At 36.9% G+C, this 17,918-nt stretch overlaps 1 protein-coding gene across 2 annotated transcripts in view; it reads left to right on the top strand.

Annotated features, from left to right (window-relative positions):
• The first annotated feature begins 2,646 nt into the window (after positions 1-2,646).
• The window catches only part of vps35l (VPS35 endosomal protein sorting factor like), a 100,130-nt gene continuing 84,858 nt past the window's right edge, over positions 2,647-17,918 (top strand). The window contains exons 1-6 of one of the 2 annotated variants that reach the window (XR_007936303.1): positions 2,647-2,739; positions 4,436-4,535; positions 6,946-7,116; positions 10,351-10,473; positions 12,776-12,800; positions 13,314-13,390. Coding sequence is in view for 1 of the 2 variants with exons in the window: in XM_028813771.2 (XP_028669604.2) it covers positions 2,711-2,739; positions 4,436-4,535; positions 6,946-7,116; positions 10,351-10,473; positions 12,776-12,800; positions 13,314-13,390 (525 nt within the window). In the remaining variant the exon portion in view is untranslated. The remainder of the gene's footprint in view (positions 2,740-4,435; positions 4,536-6,945; positions 7,117-10,350; positions 10,474-12,775; positions 12,801-13,313; positions 13,391-17,918) is intronic. The other variant, XM_028813771.2, reaches the window with a different exon arrangement.

Raw genomic sequence — 17,918 nt, 5'->3', positions numbered from 1 at the left:
ACAACCTGCGTAGTCTCAATGTTTTTAAGGACTGCACACCAGTGACTGTCACATCACACATTGTGAATACCTAAGAGTAGGTCTCCATAATGTATGATTAATGTAGCTTGCTAGGAGTTGCCTTGTGTTGAGAAGAGCAAAGATGTCAATCTAGCTTTACCACAGTTACATCCTTAGCCTGCTTAGAAACTACTCCATCCTAGATGGCCTGTAGAAAGAAGAGAACTAGTCTATCTCTCTTTCCCACCCCTCTCTCTTAAAGAACTAATGAGGCATATGGTAGCCACCTGTTGCATTAATGCATAGCCCCTGATACAGGCCAAGTTAGACACAAATTATGCACCATCATATAATGTATTGAAGTGTATTTTGGTGTTAACAGTAAACCACCTTCCAGTTAGACTATGAGGTGATGGTTTTTGGAGATCGAGTGTGTACTGATTTATATATTTCATGCATGTTTGTAAAGTATATTTAAAAAATTGCAGACCTCTGAGAAGCTGTCCCTGAAACCACTGAGAGCCCTTGTTAAAATCCACCTTAATTTCTTATAGTTTAGCTAACCTATATAATATAACCTGGATAAATAAAGCTAGTGCAATAATCAGGCTTGTTTTTTTTTCTGATTTATTCAGTTGTCTTCACACTATCCAGCCTCTCAGACTGGGATTGAGCTCATGGAAATGCAGGTATAAATCTCCCACAGCATCCTGGATCAAGGACTGTGTAAATAGTAGGGAATTTGTGAGACTCTAGTGCTGCTGAACATTATGATTGACATACAGGGACACCCCAGGGCAGTGCTCTGTCTCCTTCTCTATTCACCCTGAACACCAAGGGTTTTTAGTGGAATGCAGTAAGATCCAACTTAAATTCAATATTATGAGGACAAAGGAATTGGAATTGTCATGCCAGTAAGACCCTGTCATTTTAATATGGGAGGAGATGGAGGTGGTGCAGATTCACAAATTCCTGAGGATCTGTATAAACAATAAACTAGACTGTGTGGATAATCTAGACATGTCTGCTTTGAGTGTTTTTGTACTGCTCTTCTTTCCGAGGAGGCTGGGGTCTTATAACATGTGTCTGAAAAATGGTGGTGGGAGTATTCTACCAGATTTATTTTTCTGTTTTGTCATATATTCAGTGTTGCTGCTGGAACTAGTGAATGTGCTTTTGGGAATAACATACTATCTACAGTATATATGTAGTTATAATTTGCAAAACACTATATTATGAAGGGGTAGCACAGTAGTTTGTGCTTCCACCTTGTGCATCCTCTAGCATCCTGGTTTTAAATGTCACATATGGATGTTGTCATAATAGAGTTTGCATGTTTTCTCCATGTGTAGGTTTCTGGGTAGTCTAGTTTTCCTTCCATATGCTCAAGGACATACAGTTTATATTAATTGGCAATTCTCATTTCGCCTGAATGTGGTCATGGGCATATGCTTGAGTGGTTCTCACAGGTGATTAGTACCTGGCCCACAGCTTCTAGGTTAGGTCTCTACTCCCTTCAGCCCTGAATTGGATTAAGCAGGTCCGAGAGTTACATATGGAAAATGCTGCTCTTCTTAAAGTAAAGATTTCATAATCTATTTTAGAACTTTTTTCCTTTCTTTTTAAAAATATTTAATAAAGATATCTGACTGAAGACAGATTTCAGACATTTGTATTTATCAGAATTCATTGTTTAATTTTCCATCCATCCATTTGAAAGTTTTCAAACGTCCTTGTCTCAATATTATAGGGTGGCACGGGACCTATCCGTATACCAGAAACGGAAAATATTTTAATGTCATCTGTCTATCCATTTACAAACATTGTCAGACGTGCATAATCCAGTTCACAATGGTGGGGTATAGCAGAGTTGTCGCAAAGCAGGCAACTGCTTTCTAAACCAGTTTTATTCACACAAATTTCAAACTTCTTCCACCTTCTTAGTAATACAGTGGGTAACTGGCAGAGCACAGGACATTCACCTTCAACCAATCAGCTTCAAACTCAGCCTCCGACAGCATAAACTAGGAAGTGCATATGAAAGAAAAATGTCATTTGAATTAACACAATACCCCTTATTCACAAAAACATGCGCAAAATAAAAAAAAAAACTACTATTATTGAACAGTACTATTATTTAAAATAGTTATTACAAAATTTTAAATTTTGTTCTCTGGTTATAAAGTCTCACCTTTATGATTTAAAATTGAATTTAAAGCTGATTGGGTGAAGGTGAATATCCTGAAGCTTCAGCTCTAGTATTGTTTTTTCCAGTCTTGATCAGCATTTACAAAATATCCTCTTGTTAGACAATCTATTCCATTTTAATATGCGTCATTTTTGCGTAGATCTCACTGCTTTGAACATGTGTGCGCCTGCGTATCACAACCATTTTTCACTGGAATAAATGAAATATCTATCTATCTATATATCTATCTATCATATAATGCTACTGTGTGTATGTGGCCAGTCCCTCCGAGAAACCTGACTTTTTAGGTGTGAGTGGCGCAGTTAAATTAGTATGTATGTTACTTAGTGGGTATTTGAGATCGTGTCTTGCCAAATATGGATATTTTATGCAAATTACACAAGGAAGGCTTTGTAACGTAAATATAATGGGCGTGTTTTCAGCGCGGCTCACAACCTCTAGTCGCGAAGTGACAGGCGAAGTCGATTGCGCATGCGTCCGTTGGAGTGCCACTAAAGTCACATGATTGTCAAGATGGCTTCAGTGCACTGGTAAGGATTCAAATTAAATGATTTTTCTATAGATTTATTATGTTGTAATGATTCATATGGAATTCTGCATGGTCTGTCTAATACAGTGCTTCTCTGTGAAAGTTTACAATACGAAATTTTCGACAATGTGTTAGTGTAGGAGCACATCCGAGCACAACCTTTGGCACTTTGGGAGTTAAATAATGCTAATATCGGAAGCATTTTCTTTGCTAGAAGCAACATTTACAGAAAGCTTATTTTTTGTTTTGTTTTAGCTTTAATTGAAAACGAGTAATGGGAAGCGACATCATTTTTTGTTTACTTTTTGTCGGTTCTTCAATAAATGATTCATTGTAATGATCATTGACTTTTTTACTTTAAAAATGTTTACACTTGTTTAGTTTGTAAAGTGCATAATATTAGTGAGCTCAATGTTAAAAATGATTTAATTTGAAAAAATATGGAAATAAAAACATTTGTATACATGCTGCACTCACGATTTTCACAGTGCACTAATTTATCATCATGAAAAGTCTGATCTGACCTTCTAATACTTACAATGTCACTAAAACACACAAAAATGGCTCAGTAAAATGTTCATCAATCAGGCAGACAAATGAGTAAGTTTGAACAAGGTCAGATTGGGGGCCCGGTAGTCAGCCGGACATACAGTATCTAGCATTAGTTTTCTTAGCAGTGAGTATCTTGCATTCATTTTCTTAGCAGTGATAATATGATTCTGGGGATGATGGTTATGGGAAAGCTGTTAGTTAACCAGAAGATATCTAGGCAGTCACCAGTGTCATCAACTGAGATGTAGGGACCTCCATTAATAAAATTCTTCATAAATAACGTTTTTTTTATCTTTGTGTCTAATGTGGTTCTACTGTGATCACTATTATAAGGTGTGCCATGCAACATTTGCAGTAATGTGTATTTTATTGCTCTTTTTTATTATTGTAAATATTATTGTATCACTTTGTTGGTATATTGTTACAAAGAAATCAAATACTGTTCGAAAATACAACATATTATTTACATTTAAGAGATGACAAAGTGGAGCACAGGTTGAATTAAATGTTGATTTTGCAACTTCTCTCATCTCGCTAAAGTATCATGGTTGGCTTGTGGTAGCGATTTATTCGCACAAATCATGGTCTACCTCTTGCCAAGTGTTGGAGCATATCTTGCCTCCGCTTAGCTAGTGATACCTGTTTGTTCAGCAGACATTATCATCTAAAGATTGTTAAAGAGTAACATTTGACGTTTCTGAGAGAGAGATCACAGTTACATGTGTTTTAGAGGGTACCTGCTCATTGGCAAAGATATCACGACCACATGGTCTTCTCCCCACACGGAGGATGCTCTAGCTGAACACGATCAGATACAGAGACAACATTTGACGTTGGAGTGTACCTAACTTCTGCATGGCAAGAGGTACCTTGCCAACTTTTTACATTTTTGGCAAAGAGATCACAACTACATTCTCGCCCCTGATAGCTTAACCAAGAATATTGTATATCAAGAGGCCCACAGATACGAAAGCTATCGATATAAATTCTTCTCAGTACAAATTATTACATTTAAAAAAAAAAAAAAAAAAATTATTGATTTTTAAAGTTTGTTCTTTTTCACTACTATGTGGGCTGAGCCGCGGGGGACAGCTAGTTAAAAATATTTACTATCATTTAACTAAGTACTTTTTTGCTTTTTTAAGGCACTCTCAGACTAGACAATACCAGTTAGAGAAGGAGTCCCTTCGACTTGAGGCTGTACCTGTGGAATTTGGAGATTATCATCCTCTTAAACCAATCACTGTAAGACTTTATAAACCTTTATATCGGCACTGATCATATTTGTTAATTTTTTACACTTCATTGTGTGTTCTTGTCTGTTACATGTTTGCTGTTTTGTCACTCTTGTCCCACGCCATTTATAAATTTGACTATATTTTTCTATTTTTATTTTTAACTTTACATTACATTAGTGATGCTAGCCTATTATTTGGGAAATTAATGATACTGATTAATAATACTGATGTCATGTTCCATTTCAGAAAAGGAATGAGAACTATAATTTAATGGTGCTGCTTGAAATGTGCATATTGCTGCCACAAAGCTTTTTATTTTTTGTTACAGTAGTATTGAGACTGACTGCTTTAGCTTTACTGTTTAAATAAGCCAAAATTATCAATGTTGGAATTTATGGTGTACATAGGATAACAGACATTTCATCATTTTCACTTTTTATCTTTAAAATGAATCTCTATTATAAAAAAAAAATCTTGGAATGGAGACCAGGGATACGAGACGTGATCCTCTCGGAAGACACTTTAAAGACCCGCAAGACGAAAGAGATTGGCCATGGAGCGTCTCGTGGGGACCTTAAACATGAGATTTGGTGCCAAGAGATTGTCCTAGGACTGTCTTGCAGGGACATGGAACATGAGATTCTTGCAAGTCACACACTAACTTACAACCATTTTCAAATAAGGCCACAGTCATCAAAACTCTCAGTCATGTAAAGGCTTTTAGCAGACACAGATCCTCTGCTCTCAGCTCATATAAAGCATATAAGGACAATACGCTCTAGATGAAACGTCAACGACTAAGCAAAGAAGAAAGAGCAGCGCGGAGAAAAGAGACCCAAAAGCGTTGGAGAAAAAAATGCAGATAAGAGATTATGAAAGCAGTGGAATTCGTAAGGCTCAAAAAAAATGATGGCATGATACACATGCAGAGAAAGCTAAAGAATATGAAAGCAGTAAAATTCGAAAGTATCAAAAAAAAAAGATAGTAAAGATCGCATTAGCGCAAACAAATGAAAATTATTACTCGAAAAAAGGGAAAATAATCATCACGGACCAGGTGTAATTGAAATAATAGCAGGACAAAGCGAGATCATAAATAAAAGACAGAGTAGAAAACAAAGTAAAACGTCATAAAGAGGTTCAAAAATGAAGGGAGCAAAACACATGTAGAGCAGGTTAGAGATAATGAAAACAGTGGAATTCAAAAGACAAAAAAAAACGTAGGCGTGATATACATGCAGAGCAAGTTACAGAATATAAAAGCAGAAAAATTTGAAAGTATCAAAAAAAGATAGTAAAGATCGTATTAGCGCTAACAAAGAGAAATTATTACTTGGTGAAATAATGGATGGTGAATAGAGATCAAATATATGGACATACAGTAGGTGATATGTCAGAAGTATGGAAACATTGTAAGGCTTTGAAGTTTAAGTCAGAGACTTGTAGATCGTCAAATTCATGTTGCCATCAGGGAAAAGTAGTGTTTCTACACAATGAGGAGGTGTATCCAAGAGAATTAAAAGATTTGATGTTTGGGGAAAGTGAAATCCACAAACAGTCAATCAGTCAGTCATTTCCCAACCCGCTATATCCGAAAACAGGGTCATGGGGGTCTGCTGGAGCCAATCCCAGCCAGCACAGGGCGCAAGGCAGGAACAAACCCCAGGCAGGGCGACAGCTCACTGCAAAATCCACAAACACTACAGGCAAAATATACAGTACGAGTCTACAGTAATCTTTTCGCCTTCGCATCATTCAATGCTCAAAACATAGATTTACACAATAATGGACTATACGCTATGAGAATCTGTGGTCCCGCAACAATTAAAGCAATGACAAGTTTAATTTCGAAGAAAACACAATTCGGTCAGGTGTATATTTATGATCACGGAGAAGCGATGCAAATTTTAACAGGCGACAAGAAAGGTAATGTAGTATATATTCCGTGAATAACATTAGACACCAAAGGAGATCTTGATATGCCATTCATATTAAAATGTTTACAGTTTCCCATGAGAATAGCTTTTGCTATGACAATTAACAGATCACAGGGACAAACATTAGAAAAAGTTGGATTATTTACTAGAGTAAAAGAAACAATATTCACTCATGGGCAGTTATATGTTGCGTTGTCATGATGTATCTCCAAAAACGGAATTAAAATTCAGTGCGATCTTGAAGAAAAGGTAATTCCAAAATATTGTTTTTATTGAAACTTTAAAGTACAACACGGGGGTTGGAGAGCAAAGCGAGCAGGGGGCGGAACCCCCTTGTATTATAAACAAAAGTTTTAAGTGAAATTGTAGCATGTCAAACAAGAAAAGTTTTACTGTTTATTTAGCAATATATTAAATCATTTTTTTTTCTTCTTCAGTTACTGCTTAATTGGTTTAATGTTTTCCAAATAATATTTACAGGTAACTGATTCCAAAACCAGGCGGACTGGGCGCAAGGGGAGCACCTCGTCTTCTTCATCTTCTTCTAGCTCTGCCCCTGATCCACTCAGTTCAATTCTAGATGGTTCTGATCCCTTGTCTGTTTTTGCTGCTGCAGTGACTGACCCTCTCAGTGCCAGAATTAGTGCTGGGGTATGCAGTTTTTTGTTTAAATTAAACTTAGTGCATGTTTACATCTTTGTCTGTGTGTTTTTTGTATTCATTAATCTTTATTTATTTTTTTACATTTTTTATTTCAAGAAAATAACATTCCATGTTATCAAGCTGAAATTATACAACAAATGATTTCAAAGTCAAACTAGAGGGGGGAAAAATCAGAAAGTTAAAAAAATAAAGCAAGAACAAAAATGCCAAAATCTAACAAAACAGAATTCATCCCCCTCCTGAGAGAAAGAGAAAAGAACCAAGAACATGGGCAAAAATAATAAAAAAAAAGTTTTGAACAGATTTTTTTTTTTTTACCCTACTCCCCAGTATTTCTGGTAAACATACATTGTGAAAGAGAATGCCATACTATTTAACACTTTGCATATCTTCAGAAAGTTATTGCAAGAAATACTGCCCACAAAATTTCACGTCTGAAGCCTAAAACTCATGAACCAGTAAAGGCCAAAGTACATTTTTTTTCTTTCTTAATTGTCCAAACTGCAAATGTGAATTTTTTATACATTTTTTCGTGATAAGTTAATAGAACTTCCGGAACAGTTACATCAGTATTTTCTAAAATATTACATTCAGAGCATGTAGTTTTTCTTTCTTGTTATAAAAATAACATTTGCATATTGTTTTCTCTCATACTTTCTTTTATGGAAAGTATAGCTTTTTATGGCTTTTATGGATGCTGTGTGATTTTTTTTTTTCCCCCACCTCAGATGAGCACTGACAGTCTTGTCACTTTGTTTAATGATAAATGCTCTCACATTTTAGACTCTGTTTTCCGTTTAAGGTTAAGCACTGAAAACCTAATCCTATAAATTTGATTATATTATTATATTTTTATGTTCTATTTTTATTTTAACTTTACATTACATTAGTGATGTTAGCCTATTATTTGGGAAATTAATGACACATTTGTTATATTCTTAATGCAATAAATAGCAATTTGTCCTAAGAAAATGTTACCTTATTACCTTATGTACACATTACCTGTTTATTGTAGTGTAATACTGATGTCAAGTTCCATTTCAGAAAAGTAATGTGAACTATAATTTAATGGTGCTGCTTGAAATGGGGCATTGTAGGTGACCAGAGCACAAGTGGAAAAAATACAAGGTTCAGGTGTTCTTTGATATTTTCAGGGACAGTTTGTCTAATTACTACAAAGCTATGAAATTTAATGGGGGTAAAGTATTTTTTCAGAAATTATTTCAAATAATTGTCATAGACCTAGAGTTTTATTTAACACTTTAAACATTATTCTTCACTCGTCTGTTCCTGCATGGCCTGACATGACACCAACAGTCTGCAAGGATTTTCTCCAATTTTTGGTCAACAAAATTGCTAACATTAGATCCCACATTACACCCTCTGTTGATGACCCATCTGTCCCTTCTACATGTACATTTTTCATCAGTTTGAGCCTCTATCTGTCCCTTTTCTGGCAGAAGTAATTAGTTACCATCAAGTTATCCGCTAGATATTGTTCCTGCTAGTCTTTAGCTATCTTGAGATTGGTTCAATCCCAGCCTTTTTTTTTTAAATATGCTGTGTTGCAGACAAAATCTGGATTTTACAGATTTTTCAAAGTTCAGACCCATCTCTAAGTTGTTCTTTCGTTCTAAAATTCTGGGGAAGGTTGTCTTTCTATAGCTGCAAACCTTTTTAAATGAAAATGGCATTTTTGAAGTATTTCAGTCTGGTTTTAAGACACACCACAGTACAGAGTCTGCACTTTTAAGAGTTTTTAACAATCTCTTGTTAATAAGTGACTCTGGAGATACTGCTGTCTTGTTGCTGTTAGATCTAAGTGCAGCATTTGGTAAAGATTTTTTCTTTCAATTCTTACACAGATGATAAACAGATGTATCTTTCAGTGAAACAGATCAAAACAAATTCTCTTAAACCTATTTTGGAATGTCTGAAAGACAAAATGTGGATATCACTAAATTTTCTTAGTTTAAATGACAAAAAAAGAGTGTGTGTTTTGGATTTTTTTACTTGTTCTTCTACAGTTAATCTTGGCCCATTGACAACCTTCAGCAAAAGAACCTCAGACCATTACACTTCCTCCTTTATGTTTGACAGTTGGTGTCACACACTAAGGAACCATCCTTCCACCAACTTGACGGCATACAAACACTCTGCTTGATGAACCAAAGATTTCAAATTTTGATTCATCAGTCCATAAGACTTTCTACGAGTCTTCAGTAGTCCACAGCCAGTATTTCAAGGTCCTGTTTTGTCTTTCAAGGAATGGCTTCTTACTGACACTCCACAACCCCCCCCCCCCCCCCCCCAAACCACCCCCCCCCAAACCAGCAACTGAAAGTCTCCTCTACACAGTAGAAACTGAGACTTGCTCTTTTCGATCACTGTTAAGCTGTACTTGAAACTGTTGTGCTGTGAGGCGCCTTTCACGTTTGCTGGTGACCCTCAGGAACTTGTCTTTTGATTGGGTTGTGACTTTGGTTCTGCCAGATCTCATCCTATCAGAGTTTCTTCTTGTTTGCAATTGTCTTTGGATTGTTTAGGACACCTTACTCACTGATACCTTTTTTTTGCCATTTCTCTAAAGGAAAGGCCAACACTTCAAAGGGTAATAATGCTCTTGTCTCATTTAATTTCTTCATTGCCATTTTCTTTCCATTTTCACTGACACAGTCTGCTACAAATCTGCTCTAAGAGAGACAGAGGGCTTTTAAGTAATTAACAGAAGTTGGGACACCTGTGCAAATTGTTTGCTTCAACCTGAAAGGCTTAATTTACTTTAATTGCTGCATAACATCTGTAGGTTGTAACCTATTAGTTGTTCCCTGAAGAAGACCCATTTATAATATCCTGAAATTTATTTTTTTCAATTTTTGCTAACCAAAACTTTAAATTTAAGCCACTGTCAGTTGTACTGCTTACCTTTTCACCATTTTAAGCCGTTCATTGCATTTCAAATGATTAAAGTTGAAGAAAAACTGAAGAAAGTTAGATGTTCCAGAATGTTTGACTGTTAGTGTACATAACATCTCTTGGTGAAAATGGTTCTCAAAATACGAGATACGTAAAACTGATAGATTCTTGGTTATTACCTGGGCAGTTTGTTCACACATTCTTCCATTCATACATTATCAATATTTATTTGAACTAATTGGTAATATCATGTTAAGTTAAGTGAGAGTCACAATTGAAATAGCTTCAAATGATTTGTTTCTGCAGGAGTCTGGAAACAGGAAGCAAGACAAAGATGATGAAACTGTTGTGGGGACTGATTTTGAACCATGGTCTGGGAAACGAAGTGAGATCTTGGCAAGATTCACCACTACAGAGAAGCTTTCCATTGTAAGTCACATTTTATCGACAGCATTTCACATGTTGTTTAACATATACAAAGGTTGAAAATGTATATGCATTTGTAATTTCATTTGCATTACAAAAACATAATAAATAAAAGGCACTATGCATATATATTTATGGAGTATGTAATAGCAACACAAGGCAGGTATTTTTCCCAAATACTAATGTCCCTTTAGCAAAGGGTGTCAGACTCAAAGCCTGGGTAAATCCGGCCTTTAGACTTGTTTGAAGTGGCCTGATTCATCAATACTGAAAACATATTACATGCAGCCCACAATGGCTGACCCCCTTTAATGTACATTTCATGTATAGATTATATCTTGTAAAAGACCAGCCCGGTTACAGACAGACACTGAGGCACAACGATGTCCAAAAGCACACACTTTTTATTGTCACCTTCTCTACAGCAAAACAATAAACTCAGCTCAGTCCTTTCTTTGCCTTTTCCTTCTTCTCTGTCGCCCTCACTCCTCCTCTTACAAGCTCCGTCTTCTTCCTCCCAACTCCAGCTCAACTAATGGAGTGAGGCGGCCCCTTTTATAACCCTCAGGATGTGCTCCAGGTGCTTCTCAATGATCTTCCGGCAGCACTTCCTGGTGTGGTGGAAGTGCCGCATGAACACCCGGAAGTATTCTGGATGTGCCTGGAATTTCTTCCAGCAGCACTTCCGGTTGTGGCGGAGGTTCTGCAGTCCAGGGCTCCATAATCCTCTGGCTGCCCCCTGGCTTTGGCCATGAGCACCAACAGGGACCAGCCTCTAAGCTCTGATCCTGTGGCCCCGATGCAGACCAGGGCAGCTGCCCCCTCATGGTCCAGAAGAGGCATTGTCCCTCTCCCGGTCCTTCCAGGCGTCCACCACAATCTATATATAATTTAGACGAATTATGTTTACATCTGTCTCCAGTGGCTGCTTGTGTTAATCTGCACAGCATAGTGCAATATGGCTGCTATAATACAGTTGGAATGGAAACCATTGAGTCATAATGACCCTTCAAGAAAAAATTAAAAGAGGGTGACATGCCACACTGCCATAAAGAACTTGAGTGTTTTAGCATGTTGTTACAGTCTCATGAAGGAGAAGACATTTTGACTTAATGCATTGTGCTTACTTTTTAAAACTGCACGAGTGTTACTTTGGCCCTCAATAAAACTGAGTTTGACACCCCTGCTTTAAAAGAAACCGAGCAAAGCAAGCAGTAGTAATAGTACCATATTAGTATTAATAGGGTGTTAATGTTAGTGCTAGGATCTGTATAGCTACTACTCCCTTTATACCTTCCAGTTGTGAAATGCATTTTAATACTGGTAAAATTCAATCATCCTAAGTAGTCATATTTTTTGTTATAGATTATGTGCGTGTGTGGTAATTTTGTTTAAAACGAAAATATCTGTGGCATGACAACACAAGCACATTTAAAAGAGTTAAACTTTTGTGGCTGGCTTTGCTAATGAATAATTATAAAAAATGAAATTTTTTATAATAAAATCCTGACTGTCATTTGCTGCTACAACCCATTTGATCATACAAAGAAGTTATTTTTATATGTTATCTTACTTTGAAATTAAATGTTAAATACTGTAATATATTTTTTTTATTTTCAAAACTGTCATAACTACATACTGTAAAGAGTGTTCTTACAGTACAGTAGAACCTCATCATGTGGGTGGGATTTGTAAGCTTTGCGTACAGTGAAAATTCACAAATAGTGTAATGTCCTCAGACATCTCCTTTAATTGCCTTTAAAATAACAGCACACATGGTTTAACCTGTATCCGTTAATTTGTACATTAAGTATGTAATTCAGTAATGTGCATCAAAAGCATTTGTGTGGTTGTAGTTATCTCTGAATAAAATTTATAAAACATGTTTTACAAAATTCAAATTCTACGTGCTGCACAAAGGAAAGTGCAAGTAAAAATTAACAGCATCTTGAATTAAACTGAATATTATTTAGTCCACCTAATCCAACAGACATCTGCAACAGAGAATTGCCAATAGCCAACTATGTCCCTCTTTGGGGATGTGGGAGAAAAATCTGTATGGACAGCAGCAGCGCACAGAAATTGAACCAAGGATCCTGGATCCATAAGAAGTCTTGAATATACATAACAAAAATTATTTTTTTTAGCATCATGAAGAAATTTGCTTCCTTTTTGAATTTTCTGAATATATTTTGACAGATACGTTCACCCCTATTCTAATATTCAAAATCTAATTTAACCACTAAAATGTTTTCTTTTTCTTGTTAATTTTATAGTATTTCTCTGCTTTACTTTTTCTCTGCAGAATTTGTTTATTGGATCAGACAAAGGTAAGTCTATCTTTTTTATGTTAATGTAGTGATGACATCCACAGGGATAGATTTGTTTCAGTAAATAAATGATATGAAATGAGGATTTGTACCTCCTAAGACCCCCAGGTCATCTTTGATTGTATTTGTATATGCTGTCTCAGTGACACATATGGTTAAAGTGCAGCTGGAAATTCCAAATAGTCTTTATGGAGCAGTTTTTATTGATGCCTGATATCCATACTTGAAAATATATTTCCAGTTCCCAGGTCCAGGCAGAGTAATGACAAAGATATATTTTTACAGAACTGTACACTCTGAAAGAGAGGAAATGTGCTTTTGATCAACTGGGTTAAGGCTGTTGTTTGAGATGAGTTCTGGGTGTACTATATGCTATATTCATAGGAGTTTTGTGGTTGATTCTTAATAATAGCTTTTGTCTAGCTTCTCTCATCTGGTGTATTTTTACACAGACTTTTGGCTTATGTGTAGTTTAAAACATTTTGGTAATTTTCGAGTTGTGTTGCTTTGCAGGGAAAGCACCCAGTCCAAGCTCAGCAGTGTCTGAGAAGGTGCGGACACGACTGGAAGAATTGGATGACCTTGAGGAGGTAAACTGTTATAAATTGCTAAAATATTTCTTCCTGCTTTCATTAAGTACCTTTTTGTCCTCAACATGTGACTTTTTTTTAACTAAGCAAAGGGAATCATGAACAACCCTGTGGTCCTAACATTAGTCACGGTAATTACTGTATTCAGTATTAGATGTGCTCTGTCTTCTCCCTCTGCTAATGTCACTGTGTCAATTGTGTCAGTTGCAAAATCTGAAATGTAGGATTGCTGTAATTCTCTTTCAGTATAATTTAGGATCATGTCACTTATATTGTAATACTGTGACAGAGTGGATTTTCTTTTTTGTGGCTATCCATGTTACTGTGTTTGTCATGCTGCTCCAAAAGTTTGGAACATTTGCTGCCTATGAACTTTAGGGAAAGGGAGCAGCATCTTACAGTGGCTCTTCAGTGTAAGAATGTTTTCAGGTTGAGTGTTGCAGGTTATTATGGACACTGGTTTTGACACTACCAGAAGACCTTTAAAATGGCATATGATGCTTAAGAGGGAAAAAGACAACGCCACTAATTTGGAAACTCAACAGCATTAGAGCAAAGAAGTAGTAGTGGTCTTGAGTGTAACCAAAAAAATATTTGATGGATCATTTGGTAGGACAGGAGAAGTGGCCACCTTGAACAGAAAGTCTGGCGGTGTACTGCAGCAGTTGGAGAGAGGATCAGGGACAAATAGGGACTCCACAACATTATTGTGGTGGGGCTGATCTGGTTTTCTTCACTGATGATAGAGTTGTTTCCATCCTTTCTACCTGCTTTGCTGAAAATTATAACACACTTAATTTATTCATTACAATTACATCTATACAGGTAGTAGGTTACTTGTTTTGTCTGAGAATTGTGTTATTCTGTAATTTATATGAAATTTGTTAGACTAATAAAAATACAGTAAACTTTGAATAGTTGAGATTTGTAGAGTGAACTAAAGAAGCCATGTGATGGGTTTTGTATGGATTTTATGTTACAAAAAAATCCCTATTGTAAAGTGTTTAGTGGTTAATTAGAGTTTCTTTTATTTCTTTCCTTGCTAGTAATGACATACAGTACGTGGATTTGGTAAGGGGCCGGAAACTGTTGGGACACTGATATGATTTTGGTATTGGCCTTCTTTTCAAACTTTGCTCCATCCTAGATAGACTAGTGAGGTGTAGCAGGTCATACCTTGATGGTGGCACTTGTTACAGTATAATTAAGTCCATGAGACTTAAATAAAATGCTCCACAAAAGGTTATCCTAACAAGCTTGTGAACAATTGGGACCACCTTGCTAGCTTTCATTTTATTAAAGTAGGGCCACAGACAGGATTGTCCATCTCATATATTCATCTAAAATATGTAATATATAGCTTTATTAAAGTAACTTTGATACTTTCTCATAAATCATATCAGTAGGTGTTATAGACTGTAATTTTATTGGTGTTCATAATAAAAGTAATTGGATCATTTATTGTAAAAAAAAAAAATTGCCTTTGCATAAATTTAGCTACAGGGTCATTCCACAACAGTGTACTAAGAAGTGCCACTGGAGATCTTTTCTGACTGATGCTATCCGGAAATTCAGTGCCACCTCCCGATGTCCATCCATCCATCCATTTTCCAACCCGCTGAATCCGAACATAGGGTCACGGGGGTCTGCTGGAGCCAATCCCAGCCAACACAGGGCACAAGGCAAGAACCAATCCTGGGCAGGGTGCCAACCCACCGTAGACCTCCCGATGTCCCAAACTAAATGCTATTACTCTAAAAATATACATTTATGTACAGTCATATGAAAAGGTTTGCTCAATACTGATTACTTGCAACACCAAATTGATTGGATTAGCTCGTTAAGCCTTGAACTTTATAGACAGGTGTGTCCAATCATGAGAATAGGTGTTTGCAAGTTGTGCTTCCCTTTGACTCTCCTCTGAAGAATGACAGCATGGGATCCTCAAAGCAACTCTTAAAAGATCTGAAAACAAAGCTTGTTCAGTCTCACGGTTTAGGGGAAGGCTAGAAAAAGCTATCTCAAAGGTTTAAACTTTCAATTTCAACTGTAAGGAATGTAATCAGGAAATGGAAGGCCACAGCCACAGTTGCTGTTAAATCCAGCAGGTCTGGCAGGCCAAGAAAAATTCAGGAGCGGTAAATGTGCAGGATTATGAGAATGGTTACAGACAACCCACAGATCACCTCCAAAGACCTGCAAGAACATCTTGCTGCAGATGGTGTATCTGTACATCGTTCTACAATTCAGCTCAATTTGCACAAAGAACATCTGTATGGCAGGGTGATGAGAAAGAAGCCCTTTCTGTACTCATGCCACAAACAGAGGCTGTTGTATGCAAATGCTCATTTAGACAAGCCAGATTCATTTTGGAACAAAATGCTTTGGACTGATGAGACAAAAATGGAGTTATTTGGTCATAACACAAAGTGCTTTGCATGGCGGAAGCAGAACACCGCATTCCAAGAAAAACACCCTTGTTAAAGTCGAGGGTCGGATGAATGAAACCCAATATCAACAAATTCTTCAGGATAATGTTCAAACATCAGTCACAAAGTTGAAGTTACGCAGGGGTTGGATATTCCAGCAAGACAATGACCCAAAACAGTTTGAAATCTACAAAGACATTCATGCAGAGGGAGAAGTACAATGTTCTGGAATGGCCGTCACAGTCCCCTGACTTGAATATCATTGAAAATGTATGGGATGATTTGAAGCAGGCTGTCCATGCTCCGCAGCCATCAAATTTAACTGAACTGGAGAGATATTGTATGGAAGAATGGTCAAAAATACCTCCATCCAGAATCCAGACACTCATCAAAGGCTTTAGGAGGTGTCTAGAGGCTGTTATATTTTCTAAAGGAGGCTCAGCTAAGTATTGATGTAATATCTCTGTTGGGGTGCCCAAATTTATGCACCTATCTAATTTTGTTGTGATGCATCTCTATATATAATCTTCATTTGGATCTTGATCTTTGTTTGTCTGCGAATGAATTAGAATAAGAAGCACTAGATGGCAGTAGAGAGACAGCTAAAACATAGGCATTGCATTAAGAATCTTCTCCAGGCTTATACTACTGAAGACTGTAGTACTCCAGTCACACCTCAAAACACAGACATTCAAACTAAACAAATTGTTGTGCTTTAAATTAACTAATCTTTATATATAATCTTCATTTGGATCTTGATCTTTGTTTGTCCGCGAATTCATGTTCCCCTGACACTGCCTTGGTTGTTACTTTTCTTTACAAACACTGTCAATACCACTTTTTGTGTTTAGATCTGGCGTCAACACAGTGCTTTGTGTTTAGATCTGGCGTCGACACCTGCTTCGTTGTCGAGACTGTGGTTTTTTCTGTTTCTATCGACCGTCGTTGGCAGCACTTCGTCCAAATCGAATGTTCACCCGCTTCTTGGAGTCGGCAGTCAGAGTATATAAGTCGGACACACTTCTGTGATTTTCCATCAGTCGGCGTTTGGAGTTCAATTGGATTGCCACAAAGCAACCTGCGAGACTGGAGAAAGGTTGAGAAGAGATCGTGAGAGGAAACGACAGCGTCATGAAAACAAGACGGACTGTGAACGGAGAGAAGCAGAAATGCTCCTCCACCACCACATAATTGCTATTTGGACAGTGATTCCGAGTAGGCCGTTCCTATCGAATCAATGTCCAAGGGTTTTGTTTTGTAATTTTGTTTCCCTAATAAAAAAATCATAATGCTGTGTGACGAAGGGCCCAGTTCACGACTGGCAGCCGTGTTTAAACAGGGAGCCCTTCACAGACAACTTTAACACGCGCAACGTAGTTGTGCGCACATGGCTAGTATTACATATTTCCTGTTAATCCAATAAACTTAATGTCCCTGCTGAAATACTACTGTTTCCATAAGGCATGTCCTATATTAAAAGGAAGTTACTACTTTGAAAGCTCAGCCAATGATAAACAAGAATCCAAAGAATTAAGGGGGGTTCCCACACTTTTTCATATGACTATATGTTTGTATTTATTTATTTATTTATTTATTTATTTATTTATGTATCTATCTATTCATTAATTGTAGTATTTGTCCTGTGAGTCTGTATCTTTGTTTTTATGCTTCTGCTACATCTAAATTTCACATTGGGGTCAATAAAGCTAATCAAATCTACTAATTCCCAATTAAATCTAAAATGTGTGGCTGCTTTTCTGCATTGTTTATTAGCATTAATTTTCTGCACTAAAACTGAATGTGTGCTGGGCCTCTAGTGAATTGTCCCAGTGGCAGCATGTGTCTGGCTCTGCTTGTCTGTGTTGGTCTACAAGTCACATTGCTTTGACAGCTGGCTTAGAATGTGTTGTGTAATTTCTCCTGGAGCATTGTGAATGACAGTCTTGAAGTGGCTGCTTTTGGACTTTCTGGCAAGATAAGGTCTGTGACATAAGCTGTCACATATAAGTCTGTACTGTGCTCCTGTTTCTTGCCTGACCATTCAATTACTGTAGTGTCAGTGTTGAAACACTCTTAAATATTATAAAATGTATGATGTG

Source organism: Erpetoichthys calabaricus, chromosome 11 (genome assembly GCF_900747795.2).
Source record: "Erpetoichthys calabaricus chromosome 11, fErpCal1.3, whole genome shotgun sequence".
In the NCBI taxonomy this organism is placed as follows: domain Eukaryota; kingdom Metazoa; phylum Chordata; class Cladistia; order Polypteriformes; family Polypteridae; genus Erpetoichthys; species Erpetoichthys calabaricus.
Note: the sequence above shows the minus strand (reverse complement) of the source record. Positions and strands in the feature narration are given on the sequence as shown.